Raw genomic sequence first — 17,648 nt, forward strand, 5'->3', positions numbered from 1 at the left:
TGTTGACTGGATCTGTAGTCTCCCACATGTGCTTCTTGGTGGGGCTCAGGGGACCCAACATAGGTCGGCCATGGGTAAGCCCAATTCTGTTAAAATGATGAGACAGTGGAGCCTTTGACATGGTCTGAGGTTCCTAATTTGGGAAACTGCCTTAGTATAAAAGATGTTCTTGGGAGTCAGAGCAACAGTACAGTAGGGAGGGAGTTTGCCTTGCATGCAGCTGACCTAGTTTTGATCCCCAGTATACCATATGGTCCCCCGAGCCTGCCAGGAGTAATTTCTGAACACAGAACTAGGAATAATGCCTGAGAGTCAGCGGGTGTGATCCCCCCTAAAAATATATTGTTGGACAGAGATCACAGGCTTCCTCTCTGATGGGTGAACAGAGACAGGTCCTGCATGGAGCGGAAGGGGCCTGGTAGTCAGTGGACAGGCCAAGTCAGTTTGCCCCAGGCCAAGCTCCGAGTCCTTCCAGGTCCATGGTGAACCGACACATTGGCAAATTCTAAGAATGAAACTGGGTGTCTTTTGGTTTGGGAGATAATCAGGATGTGGTGCAATCGATCATTCAAAATCAGCATTATATCCTAACTTCTGTCTTTAGAGCTTGTTAGGCAGGTTGTTTCAAAAAGCAAATGAAGGAAGTAAAACAAAAATGTCATTAATTAATTAATAACAAATTAAATAAAAATGTAGTCATTAATTTAACAATATCCTGTTTGTAGAAAAATAAAATTTAACAACAACAAAACCTTAAAAAAGTCATAGGTAAATGATCTACTGTCTCAAATCCTGGTCAAACACCGAGTCATTTAAATATTCCATTTCAAGGGGTCCTAGCAATGGTTCCACAGGAGATATTTAACGGGCAGTTCTTTCCAACCAAGACACAGCCAACTACTGACATTTTCTTTACTTGCATCTGACTTTCATTTTCCTTAGGTGTCACTTTGCCATCACTGTAGTCAAAAGCTTCAAACATTGATCCCCATAAAACCCATCTGAAGGTTAAGTAACAGCAGATCTCAGCTAATCCCACCTAATCTTCTGCCCCCGCATGGGCTCCAGGCATACTGGCATTCCAGTCAATGCTCTTACCTTTGGCCCCGCTAACCTTCACAAAGCAATGCACCTCCCAGCATGTCTGTGTGTTGTGCTTAGCGTTTTGGAAGGAGTGAGGGGCACATGCCCCTCACAGTGCTCCTGTGATGCCCTTGGCAGGGACAACGACGACACCGAATTCAGGTATGCACTTTCCTTGCCACTAAAGGTGTGCCAGGGTCCAGGAAAGCAAACTACTCAACAGAAATTCATGAAGAGGTTTCCGTATAGTTTAGTGAACTTAGTTGAATTAATTCCTTGTGGGTTTCTCTTTGGAGCTGTTGGAAGTTCCCAGTCTACTCTGTGCAATATATCTTCAGTGTGTTCGGCCCTTCTTGGGAGGCTGGGCATGGAAGTATGACTGTCAGTACCAGGTTACAGGGAACACAGGAGTACAGGGTTAGGCATGAAGCATATGTCCACATATCCTGGGGTTTTTCTGTCCCCCTCAGGGTCATTGCTGCCAGCAGTTAGACCTTAGGAAGAATGATCAAGAACAAGAAAGAAGTTAGAGGAATATATAGCTGTAAAAAAATTGTTTTGCCATACCCAGTAGTATTGTGGGTAACTATATTTAGGAATCACTCCTGGGAACACTCAGGGATGGGATGCCAGAGATGGAAGTCAGATCAGCCAGGTGCAAGGCACCCTCCTCACTGGACTACTGTTCTGGTCCATATGTTTTTATTTTAAAATCCCAGAGTTTATGGATAAACTCAAGAGAGTTCAACCACTTAAACTGCATAGGAGGAGAGCTCAGAGAAGTTACTAGACTTATAGGTTGTGTTGCATCTCCCTGTAAAGTGAGAACAGTGTTTACAATAAACTTGAGCTTAATTTTGGGGTGGGGGGTGTCTTCCAAGAGGCACTAGGATATGGTGCCATCTTTCCCAGGTCATATTACAGGTGAAAGGACTACCTACAGCCTCTAAGAAGCATTCGTTGTCTGTCCCATCATGGACCAGACATGGGTCAGATCCTGTGATGTGGTCCAAATATGTGCTGGATGTGCCCCAGCCCTGCTTTTGATCCAAGTTAAATCCAAACACAACTCTTATTAAGTAGGTAATATGTCTTGAACGAGATCAGATAAGTAAATGTGCTTGAAAGTGAGTATCTTAAAAATGCTATGTTGAAACCATCAGGGGAAGAGAGACAGCACAGCTGGGATGGCACTGGCCTTGCCCATGGCCAACCCAGGCTCAATTTCCAGCATTCCATATAGCCATCTAAGCAATACCAGGAGTGATCCCTGAGCACTGCGTACTGCACACCACTGGGCGTGGCCTCAAAACTAAAGCCAGCCAACAAACAGAACTACCCAGTTGTAGGCCTTCTAACAAACAATGGAGATACTGTTGTTTTGAGTACTTTTCCTTATTGCCTAATCAACCCTAAGTCTAACTATTGAGATGATACCTGTGTAATTAGAAAAAATGGGCAGAAAATGACTGATTCAAGGCCCACATGTCAGAAGGTAAGCATGACTTACTTTCAGGTCTGTGAACTTTAGAGAAAATAATAGGGGTCATAAATTTTTGTTTGTTTGTTTGTTTTGTTTTTTTGAGTCACACCCGGCAGCGTTCAGGGGTTACTCCTGGCTCTGTGCTCAGAAATCACTCCCGGCAGGCTAGGGGGACAAAATGGAATGCCAGGATTCGAATCACCGTTCTTCTGCATGCAAGTGCAACACCCTACCTCCATGCTATCTCTCTGGCCCCTGGGGTCATAAATTTTAAGGATTCTTTTATATCTGAAAGAAACTGCAGAAACATGCCAAGCAAACACCTTGCTCTAGCCTCCCTCTATCAGATATTTACTTACTAAAAAGGAGCATTTTGGGTCTGGAGCGATAGTACAACGGGGAGGGCATTTGCCTTACAAAGTGGTTGACCCAGGTTTGATCCCATATGGTATCCCATAGTGTCCCTGAGCCTGCCAGGAGTAATTTCTTTTCTCTCTCTCGCTCTTTTAAATTTAAATATATTTTTTAGGCAACATGATTACAAACATGTTTGTAGTTGGGTTTTAGTTATAAAAAGAACACCCTCTGTAATCCACTTTGGTCAAAAAAAAGAACACCCTTCGAGCTGGAGAGGTAGTATGGAGGTAGGGTGTTTGCCTTGCATGCAGAAGGACGGTGGTTCGAATCCTGGCATCCTGTATGGTGCCCCGAGCCTGCCAGGAGCGATTTCTGACCATGGAGCCAAAAGTAACCCCTGAGCGCTGCCCAGTGTGACTCAAAAAACAAACAAACAAACAAAAAGAAAACCCTTGAGCCACAGCAGTAGCGCAGTGGTGGGGTGTTTGCCTTGCACGTGGCTGACCCAGGACGGATCTCGGTTTGCTCCCTGGAGTCCCATATGGTTCCCCAAGCTAGGAGCGATTTCTGGGCGCATAACCAGGAGTAACCCCTGAGCATCACCAGGTGTGCTCCCCCCCCCAAAAAAAAAGAACACCCTCTTCACCAGTGCAACATTCCCACCAGCAATACCCCTCAACTCTCTCTGCCAGGAATAATTTCTGAATGCAGAACCTGGAGTAACCCCTAAGCGCTGCCAAGTGTGGCCCACAAATAAATCAACAAACAAACAAGTAAGAAAAAAAATAAAATGTTTAAAAAGGAGCATTATAGGCTGGAGCGGTGATGCAAGCCTTGCAGTTGCTAACCTAGGACTGACTGGGTTCAATCCACCCGGCTTCCCATATGGTCTCCCAAGCCAGGAGCGATTTCTGAGCGCATTGCCAGGAGGAACCCCTGAGCGCCATTGGGTATGACCCCAAAATCAAATTAATTGATTTATTAATTTGACATTATTTTTTTTTCTTTTTGGTTTTTGGGGCCACACTCGTTTGATGCTCAGGGGATACTCCTGGCTAAGCGCTCAGAAATTGCCCCTGGCTTGGGGGGACCCTATGGGACGCTGGGGACCGAACCACGGTGCTTCCTTGGCTGGCACTCGCAAGGCAGACCCCTCCCCTCTAGCGCCACCTCGCCGGCCCCTGACTTACTCACTTAAAAAAGGAGCACTGGAACGACCCGACTGGACCTAGAAGCCCATGCAACGAGACCCATCGGCCTAGGCGCACTGTAAAGCTGGCGGCAGAGCAGGCCCCGGGAAGCCAGGCCCGCCACTGCCACCAACCCTCGCCCGGCCCCCGCAGGGCGGTGCTGTGCGACGACCCCGACATGACCGAGGTGCCCCGCGGGGTCCCCGCGGCGACGGAGCGGCTGCGCATCGAGAAGACGGCCGTGCGCCGCATCCCCGCCGACGCCTTCTACTACCTGGGCCAGCTGCGCTCCCTCTGGGTCACCTGCGGCGCGCTGGCCAGCCTGGACGCGCGCAGCTTCTACAACCTGGCCCGGCTGCGCGAGCTGCGCCTGGACGGCAACGCGCTGGCCGCCTTCCCCTGGCCGGCCCTGGGCCAGCTGCCCCGGCTCCGGCGCCTGGTGCTGCGCAGCAACCGGCTGAGCCGCCTGCCCGCCGAGGCGCTGGCCTACCTGGGCCGGCTGGCGCTGCTGGACCTGTCGAGCAACCGGCTGGCCACGCTGCCGCCCGGCTTCCTGGACAGCTGGACCCCCTTGCACCCCGCGCCGAGCCCGGCTGGCCGTCAGGAGCCCTCCGCGAGAACCGTCATTCTTGGTGAGGGGATCTCGGCTGCAGGGAGGGCGCAAGGGGCCGGGGGTGAAGGGGGGCCTTCGTGTTGGGCACTGACCACCTGAGCTGCATTGCTGGCCACTGCTCTGTCTGTCTCTGCCTCTCTCTCCGCTGTCTCTCTTTTCTTCTCTCTCAACCTTGAATTTGGTCTCTTTTTCCATATTTGCATCCGGGTGGAATTTTCATGAGATTATGTGCACACCTGTCTTTGCAAGGTATAATGACTCTGTGTGTGTGTGTGTGTGTGTGTGTGTGTGTGTGTGTGTATTTCGAGGACAGAAGAGATCCAAAAGATGACAGTAACCTTCCCCAAGACCCTCACTTTCTAAACCAGGGGTAGCAGCACCGTTAGGATCAAAGGATTGCAGAAAACCTGGCAACAAAATAGGTGAAATTAAAAACTGATTTGACTGAGAGAGAATAAGAGAGAGAGCGAGCAAGATATGTATATATATATATATATATATATATATATATAGAGAGAGAGAGAGAGAGAGAGAGAGAGAGAGAGAGAGAGGGGAGAGAGAGAGAGAGAGTAAGGAGTAGCATGCTTAAGAGAGAGTGCAGGCTTCTCCAAAGGCAAAGAGAGCTCTGGTACACGACCCAGCAGGAAAAAGGAGGGGAGGGGAAAGCAGGAGGGGAGACACAGGCCTCATGTGCCTGGGTACCAGGGACCCAGGCAAAACATGTGCACTTATTTTATTTTATTTTATTTGGGTTTTTTGGCCACACCCATTTGACGCTCAGGGGTTTCTCCTGGTTAAGTGCTCAGAAATTGCCCCTGGCTTGGGGGGACCATATGGGACGCCGGGGGATCGAACCATGGTCCTTCCTTGGCTAGCGCTTGCAAGGCAGACACCTTACCTCTAGCGCCACCTCACCAGCCCCTTATTTTATTTATTTTTTTATTGAAGCACCCTCTACAGCTGATCTAGGGCGTTTACTGGGGGCCCCTGAGTTGAAAACATGGCCCCCTCCACAAAACTGCCCGGAAGGGCTTATACCGTTCAGATTAACTGGAACGGAAATTTATAGTTGCCTTTTCAACAAAACAAAAAGTAAAAGACCTATTTACTCCAACTACTGTGGCATCACAGCATATGCACACATATGCAAAAAACAGAATTCACTTAGGAAAGGGATAAGGCCATGTTGACTTAGGCTGTTGAGTCAGTTGCATAAAATGAATTAATAATTGCAAATGACTGTGATTGTGTCCTGGAAGGAATGCAGCTCGAATAACAGTTAATCTCAGAGTTCATGGATCTTTGTCCCCTTCATCAACGTAGGAGTCCTCAGACCACCACCCTTCTTCTGACTTTTCTTTTTTTTCTTTCTTTTTTTTTGTTTTTGTTTTTTGGGCCACACCCAGCAGTGCTCAGGGGTTACTCCTGGCTGTTTGCTCAGGAATAGCTCCTGGTAGGCATGGGGGACCATATGGGACACCGGGATTTGAACCAACCACTTTAGGTCCTAGATCGGCTGCTGCAAGGCAAACGCCGCTGTGCTATCTCTCCAGGCCCTTCTTCTGACTTTTCAAAGCAGAATCTGTGACCTGAAGTGTGTGCAAAGTTAGAAGAGATGAAGGTTTTCTTTTTTGAGGCATTTGAAAATGTCTTCCTGGTTGATGTGACTTTCCAATGGAACCAGTTGGATTACATCTGTCTCGCTATTCAAACATTATGGAACAGTGTCAAAGCTTGGATGAAATATTTCCATCAGTACCCTGGGATCTTTTTCTCCTGAAATGTTTAAACTTCAGCCAAGGCTGTCTGTCTTTGACATTGAACTTCTATGGTAGACAAGAGTACTCTTGGAGGCCACCAGGGGCTTCTCTTAATTCTTAATCTCTTAGATTCAGAGAGGAGCTTGGTGAAGGGAGCGCTGGACAGAGGCCTAAATGTCTGGTGCTTCCCATGCTCCATGTCACTTGGGAAGTCAAGATAATGACCCCTTTGTGTGCACCTGTCATCAGGTGTGGACAGGAAAAGGCCCAGAGTGTCTCTGGCTTCCTGCTTGTGGCCCGTTTGTGGTAGCTTCAAGGTTGAGAAAACAAGTGTCCACTGGACTGCACACCCCCTATGCATGACCTTGGGCAGATTCCTTACCTCTCCAGGTGCTGGCAAACAGATCTACAGTTCCACCCACCCTGGCTTCTGTGCTTTGCTTTGGATCGCCCCCTTTTAAGAGTGTAGAAAAGTTTATTGGAAAATGAAGGAGAAGATAAAGGAACTCAGTAGAGGAACCTAGGAGATGACTAAGTTAAAGTTATAGGGCTTTGTGTGGAACCTTTGAAAAGCCCTTTGTGTCGCTGGAGAGATAGTAGGGCATTTGCCTTGTATGTAGCCAATCCAGGGTGAACAAGTGGTCCGAATCCCGCCATCCCATATAGTCTGCCACCCTGCCAGGAGTGATTTCTGAGTGCAGAGCCAGGAGTAACCTCTGAGCGCCACCAGGTGTGACACCCCTCAAAACAACAACAACAACAACAACAACAACATGAAAGTCCTTTGTGGTTCTTATCAATGAAGAAAAATGCTACAGAGATCGCCAGGTTCCAGAGTGGCCTGGGCTGATGTGGGTCTCGTACTTGGTTATGTGCTTTAGGCATTGTCTATTCTCTTATACTCCTTGGTGGGGCAGAATTCTATGATCTGGTTAAGAAATGTTTAAGGTATGAGCCAGCCCTTGGGGGAATGAGGTATATGTTAAGTCAATGGGGACAGATGGAAACTGCTGGCTAGGAGAAGTGGGATCCTCTCTTTCATTCCCATTCTCTCAACAATTAAACCCTGACTGCAATCAGAAATGGGCTATGGAATCCATCAGGCTATTTCCTTTCTTACTCAGAGCTTCTGGGTTAAAAACAGTGATTAGGTACTCAGCACCTCTGGGATCCTTTATTTTTGGTTTGGAGGCTACACCCAATAGTGCTCAGGGGTTACTCCTGTCTCTGTGCTCAGAACTTGCTCCTGGCAGACTTGAGGGACCATATGGGATGCTAGGGATTGAACCCGGGTCCATCCTGGGTCAGCAGCTGCAAGGAAGAAGTTGTTGGGCCACACCCAGCAGTGCTCAGGACTTCATCCTGGCTCTGCATTCAGTAATCACTGCTGACAGTGTTCAAGGGACTCTATGGGATGCTGGAAATTGAACCTGAGTTGGCTGCATGTAAGGCAAGTGCCTTAACCACTGTACTATCACTTTGGCCCAGGCTATTTGTCTTTCTTTTTCAAGCACTGAAAGGGCAGAAAGGCTTATGTGGAAATGACTTTCCACTGCACACAACCAGTCTCCTGCTGCAGACGAAGCACCTCAGATCTTCTACCCCTCTGTGACAAAGGCTGCCGCCCTGCACCCTTCATTTTTAGTAATGCTTTCAGCTGTCCCAAGTGAAACTGAGGCAGATCACCCAGGCAATAACAATGGAGAAAATCAGCTAGTTAGTTGTTCCTTCTTTTACTTCTCTCTTGCAGGAGGATTTAAACAATGGACCACTTTGGTGAACTCAGACACAGACTGTCCACCAGCCTTTCTAGTCCTGTCTCATACACTGCGTGCATCTGACTATGCATTTTGCTGCACAGAATCTGTATGAATTACCCTGGCTATGTCTTAAAATTAGGCAAAATTGGGCCCAGAGACATAGTACAGCGGTGTTTGCCTTGCAAGCAGCCGATCCAGGACCAAAGGTGGTTGGTTCGAATCCCGGTGTCCCATATGGTCTCCCATGCCTGCCAGGAGCTATTTCTGAGCAGACAGCCAGGAGTAACCCCTGAGCATTGCTGGGTGTGGCCCAAAAACCAAAAACCAAAAAAAAAAAATTAGGCAAAATTATGACAATGGTTCAGGCTGAGCTGTGTGCTCTTCTGTGCCCTTTAGTACTTTTTTCTTTGCAGAGTTGAGGGGTGGAGTGGAGATTGGACCAGACCTGGCAGTACTCTAGGAACTACTGTATATGTGGTGTCACAGATCAAACCTCTAGTCAGCTACATGCAGAATAAGCTCCTTAACCCCTGCCCTATTTCCCTGGCCCCTGCCCTGTATAATACTGAAGATAATTTAAGTACTTCTACAGTACTTGAGAAATGCTGCCATTACCCGAAGTAGGAACTTCTGTGTTTACAAGGACTCAAATATTAACTATCACACTAGCAATGTCATTTTGATCAAAAGATGCTTTTTTGAGTCTCAGTGTCTTCCTCATCAACACCAAGGTAATGAAACTCTCTTCTCAGGATTGTTGGACTTAAATGAACTGAAATAGAAAAATGCTAAGAATACTCCAGCACAGAAAATGCTCCCTAGCATTTAGTCATGAGGAATAATGACCTGAGCTGACAGGATATGTCCAGTTAAGTGGCAAAACTAACAAGACCATTTACTGCATCCCCACAAGGACTTGTTTCATGGACCTCCTGAAGAATTGGAGGCATCAGTCACTCTCTCTCTCTCTCTCTCTCTCTCTCTCTCTCTCTCTCTCTCTCTCTCTCCCCATTTCTCTCATTTTTAATTTTAAACCACACCTGGTGATGCTCAGAGCATACTTCTAACTCTGCACTCAGGCTTCCTGGCAGTGCTTTGGGGACCATATGGAATGCCAGGGATAGAGCCTGGGCTGGCAGTGTTCTAGTCAAATGGCTCTCCCACTCTGGCCTTTCTTGTCCTTTTTTTTTTTTTTTTTTTTTTTTTTTTGCCTCACCTGGTAAAGCTCAGGGCTTCTAGCTCTACACCTAGGAATCATTCCTGGGTGGCTCGGGGGACCATATGAGATGCAGAGGATCAAGCCTACCTAGGTCAGCTGCATGCAATGAAAATGCCCTCCCTGCAGTTCTATCACTCCAGCCCCGGTCATCCTTTCTTGACTTTCTCCTCCTCCCCGCTCTGCTCTAGGCCTGCAGGACAACCCATGGCTGTGCGACTGTCACATTTCCAGGTTAATTGAGTTGTCCAGAGATGCCCGCCCTGCTGTGGTGCTTCTGGACCCACAGATGACATGCCATGGACCCGAGCGCCTGGCAGGGATCTTGTTTGAGCAGGTGGAGCTGGAGCAGTGTCAGAAACCGGCCGTGAGGATCTCAGCCACACAGATCACATCCGTACCAGGCAGCAATGTTCTGCTGCGCTGTGATGCCTCGGGCCAGCCCACTCCGCAGCTCATGTGGGCCAGAGCCCCTGGCTTGCCCCTTAACCACTCGGGTAAAGTTTGGGATGCAAATATTAGGGTTGCAGGGGAGAGAGAGGGCATGAATGTGCTTCTTGATTTGCTCTGATTTGTGGGGCCAGGCACCCAATCCAGAGTGCCAAGCATCCGAGGCTGGTACACCTCCCCGGGTAGGTTCCTTTTTCGAGCCCAGCAGAGACAAGGACCTTTCAAATGACCCAGCCTTGGTCGGGCTCTGATGCAATCTGACACTCTGCTTCATTCCTGCACCAAGGCTGCTGGCAGCAAGAATGAGAAATGTTCTTTCGGTTGGTTAATGTTTGCCTCAGTTTACCTCACTCTAGATAAAGCCAGATTAGGCACTTTTCTTCAAAAGAAAAAAAAAATAGCCAACAGGGCCAGAGCAATAGAACAGCAGGTAGGGCATTTGCTTTGCACTCAACCAACCCAGGTTTAATGTCTGGCATTCCATAGGGTCCCCCAAATTTGACAGGAGTGATTCCTGAGTGCAGAGTCAGGAGTAGCCCCTGAGCACCACTGAGTGTGGCCCAAAATCCAAAAAACAAAAGGGCTGATGGTGAGAAGGTAGCTGGGTGGCAGAGGGTATCCTTAGGTGTTCACTCCGGGTTCACTCACCAGTACCCCATCACTGACAACAGGAAAGCAACAGAGCTCAGCTGGTGGGAGACTGTGGCTCAGGCCTGGTCTCAAACTATTGTCCTAGATATGACATCACCATTATAGTCTCCTCAAAAGGGCTTTCTGGGGCCTCGGCAATGGCTGCTGGGGCTGAGATATGCTTTGCATCTTGCTAGAAATATACTCTACCCTGAGCCAAACTCCAGTTCCTTGGGGGTCTTAGGGAGCCTAGCCTGTTCAGGGGACCATCTGCAGTGCTGTTAGTGTGCTAGGCAAAAGCAGCTTGACTTCTGTGCTCTCTCTCTTTCTCTGGTCCTTGAATCTTTTTCTTTTTCCCTCACCAAGCATACTTTTGTTTTTTTCTTTCAGTAATCCAGGACTCTCCAGCAGAAGGAGTCCGATGGTCCATCATAAGTCTCACGGGCATTTCACACAGGGATGCTGGTGATTATAAATGTTGGGCCAAAAACTTGGCTGGTTCAGCAGTAGCTGTGGTTGCTGTGAGAGTATTGGATCCTGCCATAACCAACCCAGCTCTGGACCCTTGGGAAGGAACAAGAGGTTACCTTGAGCCGGAGGCTCAGCCTGTATCTCAAAGATCTTCCTCTGATCTTAGTTCGTCATCCACATTTCACTGGCCTTTGGCCTCTGCATCTTCCTCATTCTCCTCCACTGCCTTTGCTTCCCTTTCTACCTTTGCTCCATCTCTTCCATCCTCGGTGGCCTTCTCTCCATCGCCCCAATTCTCTGCCATCACTTCTTCCACCACAGTGTTGAACCCTGGTGGGGAGAGGAAGGTTGTGCTGTCAGAGCTGGGCAGAAAGAAGCCTTCTCCAGCCAGTGCCAATCGAGCAGAAGAACTGGTGGCCTTCGATGGAGCCATGCCAGTGGCCCTGGTAGAGAACCTGAGGGTGATGAGCCAGACCCGACAGAGCGTGACTCTGACCTGGGACCCCGGGAAGATCCCGTGGACCTCTGAGATGATCGTACTGTATTCCAAGAATGGCCCAGCCCAGGACCTTCAGCCCCTGAACACAGACATCAGCCAGAATCAAGTCACCATTCCAGGCCTGGAGGCCGGTCAGCAGTACCTGGCCTGCATCTGCCCCAGAGGGGCACCAGCCCAGAAACATCAGTGTATTACCTTTGCCACCGAGGAAGGCCTCGAAGGCAGTGGGCCACAGGGCTGGGCCCTGATCCTGGCCAGTGGGGCCACCTGTGTGTTTGTCTTGCCACTGCTTTTCTTTCTGCTCTACAAGGTTTGCAAACTGTGGTGCATGGCGGACTCTCTCAGGGAAGATGAGTTGGCCAAAGAGACTTACATCCCGTTTGAGAGCTTGTCCCCTGGCTCACAGAGCCTTGGGGAGTTCTGGACACGACAGCCCAGGGGTGATCGCGAACGATTATTGCTTTGTTCCTGATCTAGCGTGGACTCCCCGAGACTTTTCAAAGTGAAGGTTAGTGGTCTGAGTAGTGTATTAAAGTTTTTTGTTTTGTTTTGTGAACTTGGGTGTAAATAGGCTACATTTCTTTCAGCAAATTTGGGATCCTAAAAGGGTTAGTTTGAAGGAGTATGATAAAAGCCTAGAATGAGACTTTGGAATGGAAAAGTTGACCGTGATTTTCGTTAGATAGATTAGAGGTTCAAAATGTTCATTTTGAGACCTGTGATCAGTAAGCAAATTAAGTGACTTTCAGGTTGTGTTTTAGTTCTGAAACATAAATTCACCTGGAGAGAGATATAAAAAGGGAAGCCCTGATTCTAAAAGGCAACACCTATTGTTCCTTCATCTTCTAAGAGCTTTAGCACTGGGATCTGCGGGTACCAACAGGTGAGCAAGAGAGGATAGTGAAGGATTTTGTGTTTCATCAGGCTAAATCCAACCAAAGTGCAGAAGGAGAGCAGGAAGCCCCTGGAACCATTGTGCATTCATTATAATCCTGCAGACTTGGGGCCGGAGAGATAGCATGGAGGTAAGGCTTTTATGCAGAAGGTCCTTGGTTCAAATCCTGGCATCCGATATGGTCCCCCAAGCCTGCCAGGAGCGATTTCTGAGCATGGATCCAGGAGGAACACCTGAGCGCTGCTGGGTGTGACCCAAAAACAACAACAACAACAATAAAAATCCTGCAGACTAGGATTCAGATTTTAAGGGAGAAGGAAAAATAATCCCTTATCCTGCGAAATAGAGGTTTTAGAAAAAATAAGTCTGAAAAACAGGATCATGTTAGTCATTCCTTTTTTTTTTTTTTTTGGTCACACCCGGCAGCGCTCAGTGGTTACTCCTGGCTCTACGCTCAGAAATCGCTCCTGGCAGGCTTGGGGGATCATATGGGATGCCGGGATTCGAACCACCATCCTTCTGCATGCAAGGCAAATGCCTTACCTCCATGCTATCTCTTTGGCTCCATGTTAGTCATTCCTAACATGCAAGAAAGAATGCATTCTGGCACTAGGTTGACAAACTATATGGGTCTCTTTGTTTTAAAAAAATGTGCTCATTTTAAAGGAATCTATAGGAGCTGGAGAGATAGCACAGCGGTAAGGCATTTGCCTTGCATGCAGCCAACCCGGGAGGGACCGGTTCAATTCCTGACATCCTACATGGTCCCCCAGCGATTTCTGAGTGCAGAGCCAGAAGTGACCCCTGAGTGCTGCTGGATGTGGTGCAAAAAACCAATCAATTAAACCAATCAATAAATAAAGTTTTTGAAAAAAGAAAGGAATCTATAACATTTAGGTGTTTATTCTTCTGTACTCTTTTCTCTTTTATTGCTTTATTCCCCTTCCTTTATTTATTTTTCTTTCTTTTCCTTTCATCTTTTCCTCTTCTGCTTTTTTTGAAAATATTTAGCTAGACAAAAGACCAGAGCTAAAATACCTTTTGTTTTCTTATATTTTGATTTCCTGAATAAAAGGAAGAAGTCTTTTTTAATACACACACATGTATATATATATATATATATATATATATATATATATATATATATATATATATATATAGTTCAACAGACAATTTTGAATTTGGAAAGGGCAGTTTCAATGTATTTGTGAGGTTCAAGTTTTCAGATTAAGGTGCTCAGTAGTATATGAAATGCCTCCCATGCATGAAGCTCTGGATTCAATAGTGGCACTGAATAAAAACAGATGCTTTTAGGCTAAAACCATTGAGAAAATTGAAATTTAGTGGTTAGGCAGGGGAAGAGAAGTTTTCATAAATAAAACTTAGCTTTTGGGGCTGGAGAGATAGCACAACAGTATTTGCCTTGCAAGCAGCTGATCCAGGACCTAAGGTGGTTGGTTCGAATCCCGGCATCCCATATGGTCCCCTGTGGCTGCCAGGAGCTATTTTTGAGCAGACAGCCAGGAGCACCGCTGGGTGTGGCTCAAAAACCGACCTCAGCTTTTAAAAAGAAGCTTTTCATAACCTTTTCTAAAGATCATGTTAACTTTGCATGGAAGGATTTAGAGCATAAGGTTTCAGAAGTCCTGGAGTTTTCTAAGAAACACATTCTAAGAAAGTACTGTGTGTGTGTGTGTGTGTGTGTGTGTGTGTGTGTGTGTGAGAGAGAGAGAGAGAGAGAGAGAGAGAGAGAGAGAGAGAGAGAGAGAGAGAGAGAGAGAGAGAGAGAGAGAGAGAGAGAGAGAGATAAAATGCCTAGTAGGCAGGGGAGGGTAGGTTGGAGGGAAGAGGGCATCAGGGAGTGTGAGAAAGAAACCCAGGACATTGGTAGTGGGAAATGTGCACTGGTGAAGGTTGTTGTACATTGTGTGACTGTAATTCTATCATGAACAACTTTATCTGTGAAAACAAACTGTAGCACGAACAACCTTGTAACCATAATATTTAAATAAAAAATAATTTGTTTGTTTGTTTTTGTTTTTTGGTTTTTGGGCCACACCCAGTAATGCTCAGGGGTAACTCCTGGCTATGCGCTCAGAAGTCGCTCCTGGCTTGGGGGACCATATGGGACGCCGGGGGATCGAACCAAGGTTCATCCAAGGCTAGCGCAGGCAAGGCAGGCACCTTACCTCCAGCGCCACCGCCCGGCCCCAATAAAAAATAATTAAACAAACAAACAAACAAAAAAACACTGTGTTTGGGAAAGAAGTTGTGGAGATAGATCAAACATGGAGCCTGAGACCCATAAAGTCTCCACACACCCCAGAACTGTACTCATGCCACAGGAGAAACAGTACCACAAGTGGTGGAAGAAATAAGAAACAGCTCGTTTCCAAGAGATCGTCATTACCAAATTAGATGTAAAATGCTCGTGAAGCCACAGAAGCTTCACAAACACAAACAACAAAATGCTCAACTGGAAGTAATGTGACATCATGACCCAATTGCAATATATGATAATTTTCACAAATGTTCTCTTACGTTTTTTTTTCAATAATCTAATCACATTTAGTTGTACCAAGCATTATTAAGTAAATCATTTGTACCTGCCAAAGGGAAGGCTTTGGGGAGGGTGGGAAACTTGGGACAATGGTGGAGGGAATGTTATGTGGGTGGTGGGATAGGTGTTGGAAAATTGAAGGCCAGAAATAATTGCATTGTGAGCAACTCTGTAAATCACAGCGTTTCAAATAAAGAAATGTATTAAAAAATAAAAATGCAGGGGCCAAAGCAATAGCACAGCGAAGAGGGCTTTTACTTTGCACGCAGTCAACCAGGGTTCAATCCCCAGCATCACATATGGTACTCCAAGGAGTGATTCTTGAATGGAACCAGGAAATAAACCCTGAGCACCAATGGGTATGGCCCAAAATACAACAACAAATTAATGCAGACTTCTAGGCTGGTTCTAGTGGAGGTCATGCTAGACCATGAGATGGGTCCTGTAGGTTCAGAACTCCCAAATGACCTTCTTCCAGTGCCTTTCTTCCCTTCTCTCCAGGATGTCCACTCTTGGTGCCTTCTCCACCAAGTGCCTCATTTAATGGCATGCTCTCAAACACCACCAGCTGTGGTCTTTGAAAATGAAGTCATAAAATGTGCTTCTACATGGATGAAAATGGAGAGTATTAAGCTGAGTGAAATGAGTCAAAGGGATATACATAGAATAATCTCATGTGTTTATGGGATAGAAAAGAAAAAGATAGTATGGTATTAGTATCCAAAGACAATAGAGACAAAGACCAGGAGGACTAGTACATGGGAGGAAGCTTGGCACAATGAGCAGGGAGTGCCGTTAGGGCAAAGAAGTGACCACTCTTTGTCAGTGAGTGTTTGGAATGATCACTCTGGGCAAGAACTGGGTGCTTAAAGGAGGGAAAGTGATATGCATAGTACCCCTTCAGGAACCAAATTGCAAACCAGTGTCTAAAGGGAAATTGGGGGAGAGAAAGAGAGAGAGAGAGAGAGAGAGAGAGAGAGAGAGAGAGAGAGAGAGAGAGAGAGAGAGAGAGAGAGAGAGAGAGATTGAGAAAAGGAAAGTGTCTGCCACAGAGGCAGGCAGGGGAGAAAGTTGGGGGTATGGGGAGGGAAACTGGAGATGTTGGTGGCGGGAAATGTGCACTGGTGAAGGGTATTGTATACTGAAACTCTATCATGAACAACTTTTTGTAACTGTCTCACAGTGATTCAATTAAATAATTTACTCATAAAAATTAGTATTATAGGGCTGGAGCGATAGCATGGAGGTAGGGTGTTTGCCTTGCATGCAGCAGGTCAGTGGTTTGAATCCCGGCATCCCATATGGTCCTCTGAACCTGCCAGGAGCAATTTCTGAGCATAGAGCCAGGAATAACCCCTGAGCGCTGCTGGGTGTGACCCAAAAACAAACAAACAAACAAAAAACAAAAAAAAATAGTATTATGAATAAATAAAAATACCAGCTGTGGCTCTAAAACTAAAACCAAGACCAAAAGCGAACATTTAATGTTTAATAAAATATGGTATTAAAATTTAAAAAATTATCTGAATAAATAGAAAATAATTCATACAAAATGCATAAGTGGTTAAAAATATGGTAAAAATATCTAGCTGAATAACTATGGCATAATTAATTCAAAATGGAGAAAACCATGGAAAGCTTGATAACTCTGCTAATCTAAAATTCTAAATTTTATATATGTATGTGCTTATATGATATAAAGAAGGGATAGTAACCAGGATGACTGTAAGTGTGCAGCAAATCTAATTAAAGTTATATATTAGCCTAGAAAGGGCTAGAGAGGCTAGAAAGGCTATTAGGGCTAGAAAGGAACCACAAGACTTGTCTCCTAGTTTTCAGTCAGAAAGAACAAGGAAATAGTAAGTACACTGCTTAACTCTGATAACAAAATATATCATAGAAGCCGCAGAATCATTCAACTTCTAATTTTTCATGTCTCATTTTTTAGTTATCTTTTTTTTTGTTTGTTTAACGGGCAACAAACTATTAAAAGTGGAAATTCCACCCATGCAAATGAGAGACTAGAATTTAAATTCAAGATATTTAAAATGGTGCAAGATTCCTGAAGCCTCAGCAGCTGAACCCAAACACCACAATTGCCAATGTCTCCAACTTCATCACTTGATATCTGATGTCTGCACTTAATAAAGAGAAACTCCAGATAGGCTGGTTTTAGGGCTGAGAACGCTGGATGTCCTTGGAGTCTGGGGGTCTGAGCAGCCTCTCCTCATCCCTCTGTACTTCTGAAAGCCCCAACAGTCGCACCCACATCCCACAGCCACAACCATGTCAGCTCATAGGCCCAGCTCCACGGATCCTGGGTTTCTGGAGCATGTGATCACATACATGGCCCCAAAACACCTCCAGAATTTTCAATCCCGACACCCAGTAGGAACACACCAAATTAGATGTCAAAGTACATAGAAACCACGTAAGGTCAACAAACAAAACCAATAACACAGAAGTTCAACCAGTAACAAATAGCTTAGTAAACCTTCACAAGAACCTAAGGGCCCATGTGAGATAAAACCATTTTCAACAATGTTTTTTTTTACTGAAGTAATGTGTGTGTGTGTGTGTGTGTGTGGTATGAATAATACATTACCATTGAGTTGGAACAAGCAATAGAATGTAAATTATTTCATGCCTGACAAAGAAACAAGCTTAAGGAGGGTGAGGAA

At 46.2% G+C, this 17,648-nt stretch overlaps 1 protein-coding gene across 2 annotated transcripts; it reads left to right on the forward strand.

Moving 5' to 3' along the window:
- The first annotated feature begins 1,126 nt into the window (after positions 1 to 1,126).
- On the forward strand, positions 1,127 to 12,170 carry LRIT3 (leucine rich repeat, Ig-like and transmembrane domains 3). Of its 2 annotated transcripts, XM_049786903.1 has the most exons (4): positions 1,127 to 1,245; positions 4,267 to 4,745; positions 9,654 to 9,959; positions 10,933 to 12,170. In XM_049786903.1, the coding sequence occupies exons 1-4, from the start codon at positions 1,127 to 1,129 to the stop codon at positions 11,982 to 11,984; spliced, it is 1,956 nt and encodes a 651-aa protein (XP_049642860.1). In that variant the 3' UTR covers positions 11,985 to 12,170. The 2 variants fall into 2 exon arrangements, 1 of the variants encoding a protein (XP_049642860.1); XR_007502340.1 differs by lacking the exons at positions 1,127 to 1,245; positions 9,654 to 9,959 and having other exon boundaries at positions 4,641 to 4,745; positions 10,933 to 10,976.
- The last annotated feature ends 5,478 nt before the right edge of the window (positions 12,171 to 17,648 follow it).

This window comes from Suncus etruscus, chromosome 14, assembly GCF_024139225.1.
Source record: "Suncus etruscus isolate mSunEtr1 chromosome 14, mSunEtr1.pri.cur, whole genome shotgun sequence".
In the NCBI taxonomy this organism is placed as follows: domain Eukaryota; kingdom Metazoa; phylum Chordata; class Mammalia; order Eulipotyphla; family Soricidae; genus Suncus; species Suncus etruscus.